The sequence below is a fragment of the Galeopterus variegatus genome, unplaced genomic scaffold (genome assembly GCF_000696425.1).
Source record: "Galeopterus variegatus unplaced genomic scaffold, G_variegatus-3.0.2 Scaffold3227, whole genome shotgun sequence".
NCBI lineage: Eukaryota > Metazoa > Chordata > Mammalia > Dermoptera > Cynocephalidae > Galeopterus > Galeopterus variegatus.
Window position 1 is genome coordinate 50,327 of NW_007729338.1, and position 17,436 is coordinate 67,762.

Genomic DNA, 17,436 nt, shown 5'->3' on the forward strand with positions numbered 1-17,436 from the left:
GTTTTTAAAAAAAACTTTATTGGAACCCAGACATACTCATTTGTTTAGGTATTGTCGTTGTTCCTCACTACAGTGACATAGTTGTTTGCATGGCCTATAAACCTAAATTATTTATTCTCTAGCAATTTACAGAAGAAGTTTGCTTACCCCTAGAGTTGCTGTTATTTTAATGTTCTAAAAATGAGCAAATATATAAGCTAAATTTATTTAACTTTTAGTATATATGTTTGATTATACTGATCTGATTTCCTGTAATCAAAAATTCCCATGTCTGTTTTATAAAGTTGGCTTTCTCTTTTAGGCAACCTATGAAAAGCTGAACAGGTCCAAATCTAAACTTGAGGATGAAATACTATTTCTAGAAAAAGAATTAAAAGAACAGAAATCTAAACACTCTGAACAAGATGAATTGGTAGGTTTTTGTATTTGAGGAGAATATACTCAGTAACTTGCTTTTTCAAAAATTAATGTATTGGTTAAAGTATTACATGCATTGTAAAAAATGCAAAGAATGCAGGAGAGCAAAATTTTCCAGATACACTCTTTTCACTTCTTAGATGTTACCATGTTAAATGTTAAGCTTCTTGCATATTCTTACAGAAATTTTCTATATGCCCTATGGAAGTGGCTGATAGAAATAAATTTGAGTTGAGTATTCATATACATAGTGGATATTTTTTATTAAAAGTTATGTTAAGAACATTATAACTTAGTCTTTCTATTTTAAAATCTGGCTTAAGGAAAATCTTGATGTATGAGCCTCATATCTTTAGTAAAATATGATATTGGTGGACTTATGTTGAGCTTATATAATATTTAAGTTGAGATACTGTTGTTATGTAACTTTCATATAAAGTTCCTTTAATCATATAGCTAAATGAACTGAGAAGGTTTTTAATTTGAGCCCTCACTTATGGAGCAAAAATGTTAAGTTAACAATATATCTAGTTTTTTTTTTTTTTTGGCGGCTGGCCAGTATGGAGATCTGAACCCTTGATTTTGGTGTTATGATACTGCACTCTAACCAACTGAGCTAACCGGCCAGCCAGGTTAACAATATATCTTATATGTGTATGTGGCACCTTGGAAACTGAAAGAGTTTGGTAAATACTTGTTTATTGACTGATACTGTCTTCACAGATGGCAGATATTTCGAAACAGATACAGTCCCTAGAAAATGAATCAAAATGCATCAAATCACAAGTAGCTGAAGTAAGTCGAATTCGTGTAGTAGGTCTGTTAGACTAATTTCTAAAATTATATTTCTGAAAATCATATAATTTTATTGTTGTTTTTATTATTAAGGAATAAGATATTAGGATTTGAGAAATAGGCAGTCTTAGACATGAGTTTTTTTCCATGAGTTACTTCAGAAAAAGTTTATTTTTTCACTGGATAAGTATTTATTGAGCTATTGCTATATATTGAACACTGTTGAAGGTACTTGGCACTTAACATTAATAGACAAAAAAGCCCTCATGGAATTTAAATTTTAGTAGTGGAGACACAGAATAAATAGTTGACAAAAATTGCTCCATAGTACATAGAAGGTTACAAGAGATTAAATCATTGTCCAAGGTCACATGGCAAGTTAGTGGCAGAGCCAGGACTAGACCCTGATTCTAGGCCAGCCACTTTTCTGTATACCATGCTGCCTCTGTTATTAATGTGGCATCATTTTGCCTTTGTTTAATTCCATGTTCTAGGGGGTATATGTAAAGATGAGCTGTTATATTAAGTTAAATTAATTGTAATAAACTTGATATTTTTTGTTTTGCCTAGGCCAAAACAACCTTCAAAATATTTCAAATGAATGAAGAACGTCTGAAGGTGGCAATGAAAGATGCTTTGAATGAAAATTCCCAACTTCAGGAAAGCCAGGAACAGGTTTGTACTCTATAGGGCCTCTTCAACTTATAAAAGTTAATTAAGTTCTGGTCATACTCATGACTGACCCACGCTAGTGTCGGAGAACACGAGAGCAAGACAATTTCCCACACATACATTGGTGTCTCTTTTGTACAGAATACAAAGGTGAATACTTCTGGCACCCTCTTCCCTCAGGAGTGAAAGTAAGCCAGGGCATTTAGCATTTTAGTTAAAATAGCAAATAGCATTTATCACCAACTCCTCAAAGCCAGACTAAGACAAAAAATACCGTAGAGGATTATTGAAGTTACAGTTCAGGGTCCTAAAAATGAAAGTTCTGGTGGCAGATCAAATGAGGATTTAGGTTTTTCCCTCTTTCTTCCCCACATATATGAGAGTACTTCAGAAAGTTCATGGAAAAACAGAATTAAAAGATAATACAAATCTTTTCATGAACTTTTTGAAGTACCTTGTATAGACACTCCCACACACCCACATATTATTTCTTCTCTTCTGTTTTCCCAGTATAATTATAATTTTTTGTAGGAAAATTTTTCAGTGATAACATTATTTTGATTCTCTAAACATTACTCATATCTGAACAACGTGGTGTGCTCTGATGACATATTTGGTCTTATCCAACACTTTATTTTCTCTAGACTTATAATTATTTTGTTTTCTGCATATCTATCTGTAATTTATCTGGATGTTCTCTTCCAGAGTTGTAAATATCTTATTCATGCATTCAGATGCTTTCGTTAAAAGTATTTCATTTATTTATTTCATTTTTTTCTTGAAGCAGTTCTTCCTGGGGCCTTGTATCTTCCTGGTCCGATAAGAACGTGTTCTCTAGGTCTGTTATGCTTCTGTTTTCCTGAGATTTCACTTCACCTTCCTAATGAATATTCCCCTTGTCTTTCTTCCATGTTGGATCTTCTCTTTCCTGTATCTAAGAGTTGCTCTTTTGTGGCCAGTTCTTTTGATTAGCTTCTTGAGAAAGAGGTCTAGGATGTAATTTTTTTTTTTTTAGAATTTGCATGCCTGAAAATGTTTTGTTTTTTTTCTCATTCTTTTTGATATTTTGGTTGGATATCTTCTGGGTTGAAATATTTTTTTCCTCAAAATTTTTACGTTATCGCTTCATTGTTGTCACTTTCCAGTATTGCTTTTGAGAAGTCAAGTGCTATTCAGATTATTGAACCTTTTTTGTGATCTGCTCTTTTCTTTCCTGGAAGCTTTTAATATCTGTTCATTGTTTCCAGTTCTTGATAATGTGCCTTGGTGTGTGTCTGTTTTCTTACTCTGTATTGGATACTTTCGGTCTGGAGACTCTTGCTCTTGATGTAGTTCTGGGAAATTTAGTTGAATTATTTCATGCATTTTTGGGGGGGATAATTTATATAATTATTTGAAAATGTCCTATTTGTTTTGTCTCTGTGGAACTTCATTTTTTCTGATACCTTTCATTTGTGTGATTCTTTTTGTTTTGATATGCCTTTTTCTTGTTTCGTGGATATAATGTCTTATCTTGCTGAGGACATTTGTAGGGTTTTTTAAAAGTATTTTTCTGTTCCCTGAGCTGCCTTATTTCCTTTGAGTTCCTTAATTTTCTGCTTTCATCTATGTCTTATTTAAAGGTTCTTTTTTCAGATGTTTGGTGGTTCATAGCTGTCTGCTCATTTAATAGTGGAGCTATCTAAATCTAATTGGAAGCTCCATGTGTGTCACTGGTGGGCTTTTCTGTAGAATAATCTGGCTAGGGTGTTTCTAATTGGAAGATTCCCAGTTGTTGTTATCTGAAGAACATTTTCACAGGGATGAGTCCTCCACAGTTCCCATTTGGGTGGTGTAAGCCTGTTAGCCAGTAGTCTTGCAGCTCAGTGAGGTGAGGAGTGCTGGTTTCATACTGTTCAGGAAGTCGACTTTCACTTAATACTTTTATATTTTCAGTATTTTACTCCTGCCTTCACCTGGGCTGGATGTCCTAGAGTATCAGATTCCATCTCTCTAAAAAATAACTCTTTAGACTTTTACCTGTGTGTGTGTGTGTGTGTGTGTGTGAGAGAGAGAGAGAGAGACAGAGACAGAGACAGAGAACTTCGTATAATGTATGCTATACGAAGTTATTACGCAACTTACATAAGAATATACTTTATGAGTAAACCTTTGGATAATCTTTAGTATAACCTTGCCATTAGAATTTTCACCTTCTTTTAAGTAAAGAATGCTGATATGAGTTATAATCCTGTATTCTCTGAGAAGCAGCCATTGGACAACTTTCTTAGTCTTAATAGTGAGGCTCTGCCATTTGTTGCCCCAGCTGGTGTGTGTATACATGTGCTGGGATAATATGGGGGGCTCTTTATACAAACTTTTGGCCAGTCCTCTTTTTTTTCCAGTCCATTTTATACCCCTAGTCCTTGTGCCTTTTAATTATGAGCTTTTCTAGGTTGTTTCACATCAGCTTGCTTTTTGCTTTCCCATCTTCTGGTTTAGATTTCAGCTCTCTCTGGTCTGCTGAGTTTTTTTTACCACACTTCCATCTCTTTCCAGTTTCTACTTCTTCAGTTATCTTTTGTCTCATCTCCTATTCTTTTTTCCTTGTGAGTTTATGCCTTCAAAAAAAAAAAAAAAAAACACACACAAGAAAAACCTCTTTTCTGTCATCTTAGTAGATTTCAGAGGTGGTAAACACTGTGTTAAATTTGCCATGTTATAATCAAAAGTGGCCTTTTCAACCTTGAGAAAAAATTTCACATAGATTTTCTTACTCTTTACAACTACTTTCATCTAACTCCTTTTTAATCACCAAAGTCTTGAGACAAAAATTATTCTGTATTCTCTGATGCCATGTTCTAGTACACTTCTTTCCTAACCTTTTAAGACTGTATGTTGTATACTCAATCTCCTTAGTTACTTACTGGAGACCACCTAACACCAAATCCAAGTTTTTTCTTTAGTCCTCATTTGTTTTTACCTGTCAGTATCATCTGTTTTGTCATGTGTATAGAAAAGGATTAGGAAATATGCTCTTTGTGTGGTAGGAAATATACTAATAAAGCCTTAATTTTGCAGAGAAATCCAGTAATTACTGTTTGATAGAATAGAGTTTTAAGGATTTTAAATAAATATGGACTTTTCTTTCATACATGAGTACAGTTGTCCCTTGGTGTCTATCCATGGGGGATTGATTCCAGGATCTCCCTTGGATACCAAAACCTGAGGATGCCCAAGTTCCTTTATAAAATGGCATAGTATTTGCATATAACTTATGCACATCCTACTTTAAATCATCTCTGGGTTATGTAAAATACCTAATACGATGTAAATGCTATGTATATAGTTGTTATATTGTGTTGTTTAGGGAATAATGACAAAAAAAAAGTCTGTAGATATTTAGTACAGAGACCAATCCCCCCCCCCCCCAAGTATTTTTGCTTCCTGTTTGGTTGAATCCACAGATGCAGATCCTATGGATACAGAGGGTTGACTATATTGGGGCCATTTCTTTAGTGAATTGTCTGCACAGTTTTTGATTTGTTTGTTTATTTTGCCTATTTTTCTTACTGACTTCTAAGAGCTATTTGTATGCTAAGGTTATTAACCCTTTGCTACATTTAAGAATTCCTTTCTAGTTATTTGTTTTTTAATTTTGTGTTATAATTTGATTTGTGAAGATTTTAAGTTTTCTATAGTCAAGTCTATCTTTTGTCACGATCTTTACTTTTTGTGTCATGTTCAGAAAGGTTTTTTTTTTCTGTAAAAAAGTGTTTATATAGAATATTATTTATGAAGAAATTGATCTGTTCTAGATTAATGGTATTCCTAAAGATTAGTTATCTTAACTATAAGACAGCACAATGATTAAAAAAAATTTTTTTAATGCAAGTGAGGTGTGGCATATTATATGGGATATAAGGAATGGTAAGAAATGACCAAATCTAACAGATATATATATATATATAAGTTAGAAAAACTTTTAGCTGATATAAATTTATTATGTAAACCCGTTGAAAAATGTTTGTGTCTATTATTTTACACACCTCTATTTTGAAAATTCTTTGAAAACAGGAGCCATGTCTTTTTTTTTTAACATGGCAGTACAATGCCTTTTCAATATCTCTTAACAATGCACCCAAATATATAAATAAGTACAACTACACTTAAGTATGATAAGTTGCTTTTTTTTTTATTTCAATTTCAGCTTTTGCAAGAAGCTGAAGTATTGAAAGAACAAGTGAATGAACTTAATAAACAGAAAATAACATTTGAAGACTCCAAAGTACATGCAGAGCAAGTTCTAAGTGATAAAGAAAATCACATCAAGGTAAGTGGCTCTACTGGTTTAAGTGACTGATTTGTCTAGAATTTTATACTAACTCTAAAATTTGAAAACTTTTGTTTTTAGCACCTTTTATTTTCATAATGTATTTGGCCAGATTTTCAAAGACTGCTTGAAGATTTACAGATTTGTAGCATATATATCAAGATTCAGTGTGTTCTTTTTTCCTCTCTTCTGTATTTTAGCCTAGGTATTAAAGAGGAATAGTTTTTACCTTTTCTCTTTAGGGTGCCATCTGCTTCTGTTGGTAAGAAGAGGTTGGAAAGAGTTTGAGAAATTGGACAGATAGTTAAAGTTACGTGTTTTGACTGAATGTTTTTAATACTTAGACTAGCTTGTGTATGTATTTTCACAGAGATGAATATTTAAAAAAAATAAATTTAATTGAAACTTGACCCTAATCATAGGAATAAAATAATTGATATTACTGTTAGGATTTGTTTACTCTTTTGTACTTCTTGTCCCCCCTCCCAACCCCTTTTTCCTGACATAGTCTTTAAATCTTACCCTTTCAGGCTTCACACAGATACTCATGTGTGAGTATCAAGTAATGAGATGTAAAACTAATATTCTGTAGTCCACACAGTGAAGTAGATGTTGATATATTTAAAGCTATGCCTTTATGCTAGTTATGTTGCTACTAAGAATGTTTTCAAGATTCCAGCTTTAGGAGTTTTATTCAGAATTTGGCATATTGTGGGCCGGCCCCGTGGCTCACTCGGGAGAGTGCGGTGCTTGTAGCGCCAAGGCCGTGGGTTCGGATCCTATATGGGGATGGCCGGTGCACTCACTGGCTGAGCGTGGTGCAGACCACACTGAGCCAAGGGTTGTGACCCCCTTACTGGTCAAGGAAAAAAAAATTTTTGGCATATTGTTATATTTTTTCCCTAAACTTACTTTACTAATGGGCTTGGGATTCTCCCTATACAGAACAAGAATGAGATGCTAACTTCAAGCTCTGTTCGAAAGCTCTAGGCCACGTTATTTGTGCCTGGAATTTTGAAGAGAGGGAGGAGATTGAAGGATGAAAATTGTAGAGCAGGGTGGGTTTTTTAGATGTGTCCGGCCATTTGGTTATTTATAGTGTTAGTAAATCTTCCTTTATTCAAGAAAATTTAAAAAGCATTCTAGGAAAACCTGTAATGTTTCCTTTTAGATTCTCTTATAATATCTTTTTCTTTATTTCAAACTCCTTAGCTAGTTGTTTACTTGAATAAAGTAAAAATCTGTTATCTGTTTATACATCATATGTCTCATTTGCAGATTTGTTTGATATCACACAAAATTTATTCTCATCTTAATGGCCACTCTTATTTGTGATATGTGAGAAATGTCATACAAGAAAATATTTTACTACGTTGTAGTCAGATGATATATTTAGCAAGAATGGTCCATTATCAAGTATTGTATCTGATTTAGGAATAACTTGTTTGGGTTTTTATCATAGAGTTTAATAGTCAATAAATGCTGTAGTTGTTAAGGCTATTTATATATCTTAATAGGTGGAAAGTAAGAGTTCATATATTATTTATGTGCGTCGGTTCTCAAACTACAAGTGTGCATTCAGAAGTTATAAAGCCATTAGCATGAGGCATTACTCTCTCTCTTTTCCTCCCTTTTGCTAAATGTCAAGTCTCTGACTGAACGCTTGCTAAAGATGAAAGATTGGGCTGCTGTGCTTGGAGAAGAAGTAATGGATGATAACTTGGAATTGGAAATGAAGAGTGAATCACAAAATGGTGCTCACTTAGGTATTAAGTCATGACTTACCCTCTTTTGCTAAAATGGTGACTAGCTCTTCTATTTCCTTTTTGTTCCCATGTGTACATGTTCTTTATACAATTGTACTTTGGCACATTCTGTCCATCTGTCTGCAACACTCTGCCCCTCTCTCATCATGCCTTATAGTTTAGCTTCAGTTTGAATACCGCCTTTTCAGTAAATCTTTCTTTCTCCAACTCCTCAGACAGACTTACAGCCTCTTTTCCCTCTCTTCTCTTTATATGTTACATATACCTTCATTACAGCAGTTTTCAAAATTGCATCATAATCATTTGTATGTCTCTTTTTACCTGTACTGTAAGCTAATCACATGGCTGGGTGACTGGTCTGAAAAATGATTGTTACATAAATGAATACTTCAGGATATTTTTTTGCTGTAGTCAAAGAGTTCATTCAGATGGTTACAGTACTTTAACCTCTGGCCTTCCCAAATTGTTATTGCCATTGCTGGTTGCAGTCTGGAGTTGGCAAAAGTTAGGTTCACTATAGCCACTCACTGTGTTCTCAAGCTAATTCCTTTTTCTTTAAAAAAAAAAAAAAAAAGAGGGAAAAGGAAGAATTGGTAAAAGGGACATGAAAATCAACTACATTGTATATTGATAAATTAAAATTATCCCCCCCCCCCAAAATACCAACTTTTTATTTTGAAATAATTATATGAGGGTACTTTGAAAAGTTTATGGAAAATTTTGTATTATCTTTGAATTCTATTTTCCCACAGATTTTTTGAAGTATTCTCATAGATTCACAGGAAGTTGCAAAAATGGTACGAAAGGTTTCATGTACCCTTCCCCCAGTATCCCCCAGAGGTACTTCTTTTATGTCCTTTCTCTTTTCTCTCCCCCATCCCTTGTATAATTAATAAATTTATTAAGGAGGAACAGGTGTGATTATCTAAAAAATTTTTCTTTTACAGTAGCATTAATATGTTGGGAGAAAATTACATTCCCAAAGTAAATATATAAAGTTCTGTTTGTATTTTTTTACTTCTACTTTATCATGTAAGAAATAATTCTTTTTCTAATAGAGAAAACTCATGCTTGTTTATTGTTATTTTAATTTGGGTTATAATTCCACTCATTTGGATGCTGTAAGAATCAAAGAATAGTTCAGACTGTGGTCTGTGTTTAGGTCAACACTGAATCCTTGTTATAACTCTTTTCTTGGAGTTAGTGCTGAAGAACCTTGCCAAATGATATGGCACTTCCAATGCTTTTATTGTTTAGTTTCCTGGAAGCAGGCCCAACTGTTTTGCCTTATACCAAATTCTTTATTGTAGCAAGAAGAGGGATTGTAAGACTCTGGTTGAATGGACTAATAAAATCATTTGGATGTTTGTCGTGGTACTGTACTGTTTTCCAAAATCATTGTTATGTTTTTGTTTTTCACTATAGATAATCAGCCAAAAGGAGCTTTGAAGAAGCTGATTCATGCTGCTCAGGTTTGCATTATTACATAAATGCAAAGAATATGGAGGAAGAAATAGAACACAGATTTTAAAAGTCCATTTTATGGGCCGGCCCGGTGGCGCACTGGATAGTGCGCCGCTTGGGAAGCGCGACGGTGCTCCCGTCTGAGGGTTCGGATCCCATATACAGACCGGTTCCCGCTCACTGGCTGAGCGAGGCGCGGGAGCAACACCGAGGCTTGCGATCCCGTTGCCGGTCCCGGGTCCGGTACGGGGGCAACACTGAGGGTTGCGATCCGTTGCCGGACACGGAAAAAAGACAAAAGACAAAAAAAAAAAAAAAGTCCATTTTATTGTTCCCATATAAGTGTATTTAGGAAGTGATCAGAATTTTCCTTATCAATTTATACTTTATGTTAACTTTAAAAACTCATATAGTTAATTTCTACAATTTATCGAGATGAACATTTTCAAGTTCTGCACTCATTTCTTCAGATAAGGAATATGTTTAAAATGTTTACTCTGCTTTATCTCATAATTCCCTTGGTACATTCCTTTTCTTCTGGTCTCAGTATTTTCTTTTCCCTACTGCCCCATATGTTATTCTGAGAAGTAAATACTAGGTTCGTTTTCTTCTGGTTTATTCCCTCTCTTTTCCACACTAGTAGTGGTATACAGATCATTGCTGATCTATGTGAAGTCTTAGTAATGTAGTTTGAAGGCTTCCTTAATCAAAGCTTGTGTTGAAAATAAATAAAGTGAGAGTAGCCGCTGTTGTAAGCTTCCAGTGAAAAGCATTCACTGTTTTCTCTGTCCCTGTTCTAAGGTTTACACCTATTGATAACTTCACTAGCTTTCTAAGATGGAAGCTGCATTGTTGGTTTCTGCATTCTACGTGATAATTTCATCAAAATAATAAAATAGTTTCAAAAGGGTTGGGGGTGGTATATTGAGGTTTTATTTATTTATTTTTTATTGTATAACTGACTTATGTTCCTTTTTTACTTCTTCTATTCCTTAAAGTTAAATGCTTCTTTAAAAACCCTAGAAGGAGAAAGAAACCAAATTTACACTAAATTATCTGAAGTAGATAAAACAAAGGAAGAGCTTACAGGTGGGTAATCTATATAATTTTAGTTTTTCTAAATAAATACATATCCTTATAGAGAATGGTATCATTAATTGAATCGATTTTAGGATGATCCAACTGATTGTTTTTTTACTTTTGCTTTTGTTAGCTATTTGTGAAAAATTAGTCCTGATTTCGTTGTTGTTGTTGTTGATAAAAATATATCAATTTCCTCTATATGTAAAATTAAAATAATGAAATTGTTTTTGAAAATGTGTAAAACCGTATTTATCTTTGAATTACAGTGTTATATGTTTGGTATGGTTTTAGATGTTAAAAAGTAGCAAATTGAAACTTATGTTTTTTAATCTTTGTTAATCGCAAAATTTATTTTCAGTAGTGGTACTACTTGTAGTATGGTTTGTTCCTTTAATGTACATACATAGTATATTAGTACGTACAGGAGTGATGTTAAATCTGTAGAAATGAAAATTTTCTTTTTGTTGAAAACACTTCTATTTATTTTGCTGATAGTATTTGTATTTTTAAAAAGTAAACAAGTTCTGTCAGTTAGAAATTTTTTTAAATTGGTATAAATAACACCTCATTTTAGAAAAAGTTTTTAAAATTACAATATGCATCTGCATTAAAAAAAACTGAAAGGACATACTCAAATGTCAGCAATGATTATCTTTGAGTAGGGGTTTATGGGCAGATTTTCTTTTCACTTATCAGTACTTTCAAAAACTTTTACAATAAATGAACCATATTTATAATAAAACACTGTTTTAAATGGTTGTACCACTGAAGATGGAGGTTATTTAAAAAATTATTATAGCCTTACATGATTTTGGTAGTTGGATTATTTTTGGATTTTGAAAAACATTAGTATTAAGTTTAAAAAAAGTTGCTATATGTAAAGCATAGTACTAAAAGGCCATGGGAGATTCACAGAAGGAAAAGATATGAAGCTATCTTTTCAGGAAGCTGTGTTTTAGTATATTAACAGAATTTCAGTGAGAAAATATGTGTAGATAGTGCCAGAGTAGCAAGGAATTTGTTCACCAGTTACCCCATTCCTTAATACAATTTCTTGGCAAATCTTTTTTTTTTTTTTCTTAAACTAATATTTTGGAGACCCTATGGTTGCCTGTACCCTTCTTCCAAATCTAATTTTCTTTTTTTTTAAATGGGTCATGAAAGGTAAATTTCTGTAATTGGTCTTCTATTTTAGCATGAAGGTTTTCTTCTAAACTATTTCTCCCTTTTTTGGTAATTATTTATAGTGCTCTTTTAGGATACAGAAAATTTGAAACAAAATGGAGTAGAAGTATAAAAATATAATAAAGATTTAAGTGTTGATATATAGTTTTGTTTTGTTTGCGGTAGGGATGATTCAATTTTAATAGAGAGAATACCCAATGTTAATTTCTTTGTTAAGAGACTGTTCTCAGCAATTGCTTAAAGCCTAACTCAGAAAATTTTTTTCTGATGTAGATTTAAAAATATCTGTGGAAAGACAGATATGCACAATTTCCTATGCATTTAATCATTTAATGTTAACATTTATTTAAATTGCCCTTTTGGTGTGTACATTTAATTAATGGGTATTTTAGAATAGTTATATACCATTACATACAATTACTGAAATTTTCATGCTTGCTTACATGATTTTGAAACTGCCCTCCTTTGGCAGAATGAGTTTTGTCTTGTATTAAGACTTGTGGTGGTGATTCATACATGTGTTTTGGGAAATGGTACCTTAATCTTAGAGGAGTTCAGAGTTGAAGTTATGTCGATAGCTTAAATTTAGAGGAGTTCAGAGTTAGTACTTTAATCTTGGAGTTCAGAGTTGAGGTTAAATGTTGGAAGAGGAATGAGTTTTTAAAAATAATTGGTGCACTAATTGTAAACCATTTATAATTATTAATTTTCATTTTTATAGATGATTCTTTAAGGTGGTTTAACAGTTGAAACAAAGCTAAAGTTGGTATTTTTCTCCCCAGTTTTGATCTGGTTTAAGCTAGAAAGACTTTGAGCATTTGTTATTGGAAGATCCAGATTTCTGGCTTGACCTATAGCATATGTAAAAATTTTGGCTTAAAAGGAAGGGGTGGGTAGAACTTAAGTATTATTGAGAGGTCAAGTTTTTACTAGATAAAAACAAGCTTTATTTATATTGGGAGCAGTTTTACAAGAAATATTGAACTAACACATCTGTCTTCAATACTCTCATCTCAAATACCTTCCTGAGAACTTTAGTGGCTTTTAGCTCTCAGGTTGATGCTAGAATCAGAATGTTGAAGGTTTTGGGACTCCTATAAATAATTTTTAAAAAATTAAAACAATTTATATAGTTTGTAAGTTAAAATATTAAAAAGCATTTAGGTAAACAAAATATCTTACAGATTTTCTGTTGTTACAGTTTAGTTTATAATAATTTATTATTTTTAGTAATTTTTATCTTTTTGAAATGTTAATGTGCAACTCAGAGTATTTACTCCTTTTATTATGACTTTAAAAAATTTTCTATAGAGCATATTAAAAATATCCAGATTGAACAAGCATCTTTACAGTCAGAAAATACACAGTTGGAAAGTGAGAATCAGAAGCTTCAGCAGAAACTTGAAGTAATGACTGAACTGTATCAAGAAAATGAAATGAAACTCCACAGGTAATTAAAATGATGTTGCTAATTCCATTGGATGGCAAGTAAAATAGCTTTAAAGGTATATGTTGCATATTCAGCTTCTGTAATTATTGGAAGTTCTCAATTTATGGTTGGATTATATTTCATCAATTCATTTTTAAGAAAGTTATTTGATCTTGGAATACCTTTTCTTCAAAGAAGAAGATGATGTAAATGATGTTGGAATTTCCAAGCTAGTTCACAAAATCTTCTTTAACTTCCAATAAATAGTCAGCAAATTATTACCTAAACCTTCTAATACTGGTAGGCTAGGTCAGGGAATCTGAGTGGACATGCTTGATTAAGCTACCCGTTAACTCCATGTCTGATATATGTAAAACTGATTCCTCTCCCCTATACAAATTGCTCCTGCCCAGGTGTAACTTGTCTTAGTAAATGGCAGTGTCATTTGCGTAGTTGTTCAGGGTAGCTGTCCAAGCCATTCTTGACTTCTCTCTTTCTTCTATATTTTATATTCATTCTATCATCATATCTTGTCAGGATTCTTTAGACGGAATCTGACTACTTTTTACCACCTCCCATACTGCTGCTCTGGTCCAAGCTATCTTCATTTAGACCAGGTTTATTAAAGTAGCCTCATAAGTGATCTTCCTTCTTCCACCGTTAACTTCCTGCACTGTGTTTTCTATGCAATGCACAGGATGACCCTTAAAATATAAATTGTAGATATTGTCAGTCTCTTGCTCAGAACCCCCAAATGTCTTCGTATCCCACTCAGAATTTAATCCAAAGTCTCTGTCTTGATCTATGAGACCCTATAAGTTCTGACCCCAGGCTCTGTCTTTAATTTTAGCTTATTTGTTTTCTTTTTCCCTCACTACCCTCCAGCCACACTGGTCTTCTTGAGGATCATTAGCATGCCAAACCCATTTATGCATCAGGGCCTTTTGCACTTGCTCTCTTTGCCTTGAATGATGTTCCTTTATATATTTGCATGATTCAGTTCTTCATTTCATTTGAGTCTAGGTTCAAATGTTGCCTCAAAGAATCCTCTTCTGACTACCCTAACTAAAATAATACCTGTCTTTCTCACCTTGCTATATTTTTCTTCATAGCCCTTATTGTCCTCTGATGATTGTTTTTATTTTTTCAAATATTTGCTGCATTTGAGAATGACTTTATTTTCTTCTCTTCTGTATTCCAGTGCCTAGAACTATATAAGGCACAGGATAGCTGTTCAATAAGTATTTATTGAATATATCAATAAATATGTTTAGTTCCTTTACATATTGGAGTGAAAAAGTGTGTGTATGTGTATGCCGATGCCTAAATGTACAGGTATACAGAAGATCCTTGAGATAACTATCTGGAGACTCCATATTTTCAAATACCCCTATAGGAGGGCAGCTGCCCCATATGCCTGGAAGCAAGTAGGAAACGGAGCATGCCTAGGATCCTAGTCAGGAGCCAAGGACAGCCATCCACTCTGCCCAGAAGCAGGCAAGAAATGGAGCATGCCAAAAACACCACTTCAGCACAGGTGGCCCACCACAACCACTGCCACAGTCATGGCTGCTGCAAAAGTGGCTCGATACCACAGCAGTTTTCACAGTCACTGTGCATGTGGCCTGCCAGATGCTCTACTGCAGTGACATAAGGAGAGTCATCAGTGGAGAATGGAAAAAGAGGATGTCTCTCTCCTCAAAACCCACTCCAGAGTAATAGAAGAAGCGACTGCTCTACCAAATGATCAGACATTAGCGTAGAGATACTAGAAATACAAAAACCCAAGAAAATATGACACCACCAAAAGAATACAGTAATTCTCAAATACCAGACCCTATAGAGCAGGAAACCCTTGCAGTGACTGAAAAGGAAGTCTGTGCAACAATCTTAAGGAAACTCATTGAGATGGGAGAATATTCAGTTAGAAAACATAATGAAATGAGAAAAAGAAATCCAGGATATGAAGGAGGAAATTTGCAAAGAGATGAATATGTTAAAAAAGAATGTAGTAGAATCCACGGAGTGTGAAAGAACTCATCAGAACTCATAGAACTCACTCACTGGAATAAAAAACACAATTGATAGCTTAAGCAGCAGGCTAGGAACAAGCAGAAGAAAGAATTTTCTGAACTTGAAGATAGTCTTTTTGGAATAACCCAGGGGGACCAACAAAAGGAAAAAAGAATTTTAAAAGAATATCTGAGAGAGCTAGCAGACAACCTTAAGCACACTAACATTGAAAGCATGGGTGTTCCAGAGGGGAAGGAGAAAGGAAAAGGCATGGAAAACCTATTTAACAAACTAATAATGGAAAACTTCCCAGGTATAAGGAGAGACGTGGACCTTCAGATCCAGGAGACTCAAAGATCCCCAAACCAATTCAACTCAAAAAGACCCTCTCCAAGATACGTTATTGTCAAACTGGTAAAGCTCAAAGACAAAGAGAGAATCTTAAAAGAAGCAAGAGAAAAGCATCAAGTCACCTGTAAGGGAGCCCCTATCAGACTAAAAGCAGACTTCTCAACAAAAACTACAGGTCAGAAGACAATGGAATGACATATTCAAAACACTAAAAGAAAAAAGCTGCCATCCGAGAATAATAGACCCAGCAAGGCTGTCCTTTGGAAATGAGGGAAAAATAATGTGTTTCCAGACAAGCAAAAACTGCAGGAGTTCACTACCACATGACCAGTCTACAAGAAATCCTCAAGGAATTCCTGCATCTGGAATCTGAAGAATGATAGTCACTACCACGAATACACAAGAAAGAACAAAACCCACTGGTAGAACAAAAATGCAAATGAGAAAGAGAAAGAAACTAAATCTTACCATCACAAAAAACCATGCTTCAGTAATAATGCCCATGCTTCAGTTCTGATTTTAGTAATTTTGGTCTTCTCTCTTTTCCTTGGTCAATCTAGATAAAGGTTTGCAAATTTCGTTTTGGTTTTGTTGATTTTTCCTCTAGTGTTTTTAAATTCCCTATTCATATATTTCTGTTGTAATCTTTGTTATTTCCTAATTATATTTGCTTTTGGTATAGTTTGCTCTTCTTTTTCTATTTCCTTAAGGTAGAAGTTTACATTATTGATTTGAGATTTTTCTTCTTTTTAATATTGGTGTTTATAAGTATAAATTTTCCTCTAAGCACTGCATGACTCCTGCATCCCATAAATTTTGATATATTGTGCTTTGACTTTTATTTCAAAGTACTCTCTAATTTCCCTGTGATTTTTCTTTTTACCCATTGTTCATTTAGGAGAGTGTTGTTTAATTTCTGCACATTTCTGAATTTTCTAAAGTTTCTTCTGTTATTATGGTCAGGTAACATATTTTCTACGATATTAGTCTCTTAAATGTATTAAGACTTGTTTTATGGCCAAAGATAAATAAATAAATAGCAACAACAACGACAACAAAAAACCACTGTAGCATATATCTTTATCATAAAGGGCAATAAAGTGTAACAGACTTTCAGGGCCCTTTAGGAACTTAATGAAAGTCATTACAGTCGATCCTCATTATTCATAGATTCTGTATTTGCAAATTCTCCTACTTGCTAAAATTTATTTGTAGCCCCAAATCAGTACATGGCTATTTGTGGATATGCTCAGAATGCAAGAAATTTGAGTTACCCAATGTGCATATTGCCAGCTAAGGTCATGCTCTGCCTTCTTATTTCAGCTCTTATTTTGTAAATAAGTGTCCCTTTAACAGTATATTTAGTGCCACATTTTTCACATTTTTATGTTTTTTTTTTTTTTTTGATTAGCTGTTGAAAATATACCCCAAGATTAGTGCTGTCTAGTTTTCCTAAGTACAAGAAGGTTGTGTTGTGTCTTATGGAGGAAATACATGTGTCAGATAAACTTTGTTTAGGGGTCAGTTATAAGGCTGTTGTACGTGAGTTCAATGTTAACGAATCAACAATGTGTATTAAATGAGGTGTCTTTAAACAGAAGCACATATAAGATTATATACTAATTGGTTGATAAAAGCATTGTGACCATAGGCTAGCAGGAACTTAGCCCTATATTACCCTTAAGAGCAATGATCCAGTATTTGCTAATTCAGGATTTGTGGTGGCTCTATAGTAACTTTATAGTAACAAGAATCTGCTCTATATATTTGGAAACTGCTAGTGAATATTGATACTCCATTGAGATCAAGATGCTGGGTGGTTGGTTAGGTTCATTCACTGCCAAAGTCTATACTTCAATCATGCTTTGGATTCAATTCAAAATTAAAAACTTGCTGTACATTGTGTACCTTTGGGCCTTTTGGGACTTCTCATGGTATGAAAGAGAAAT

General features: G+C 33.7%; 1 protein-coding gene across 1 annotated transcript in view; it reads left to right on the forward strand.

Annotated features, from left to right (window-relative positions):
• The window catches only part of CTAGE5 (CTAGE family, member 5), a 75,853-nt gene that overhangs the window by 22,948 nt on the left and 35,469 nt on the right, over positions 1–17,436 (forward strand). The window contains 8 exon segments of the mRNA XM_008584332.1: positions 302–412; positions 1,141–1,212; positions 1,783–1,887; positions 6,074–6,196; positions 7,845–7,962; positions 9,388–9,434; positions 10,425–10,515; positions 13,006–13,144. Of these exon segments, the coding sequence (XP_008582554.1) occupies positions 302–412; positions 1,141–1,212; positions 1,783–1,887; positions 6,074–6,196; positions 7,845–7,962; positions 9,388–9,434; positions 10,425–10,515; positions 13,006–13,144 (806 nt within the window).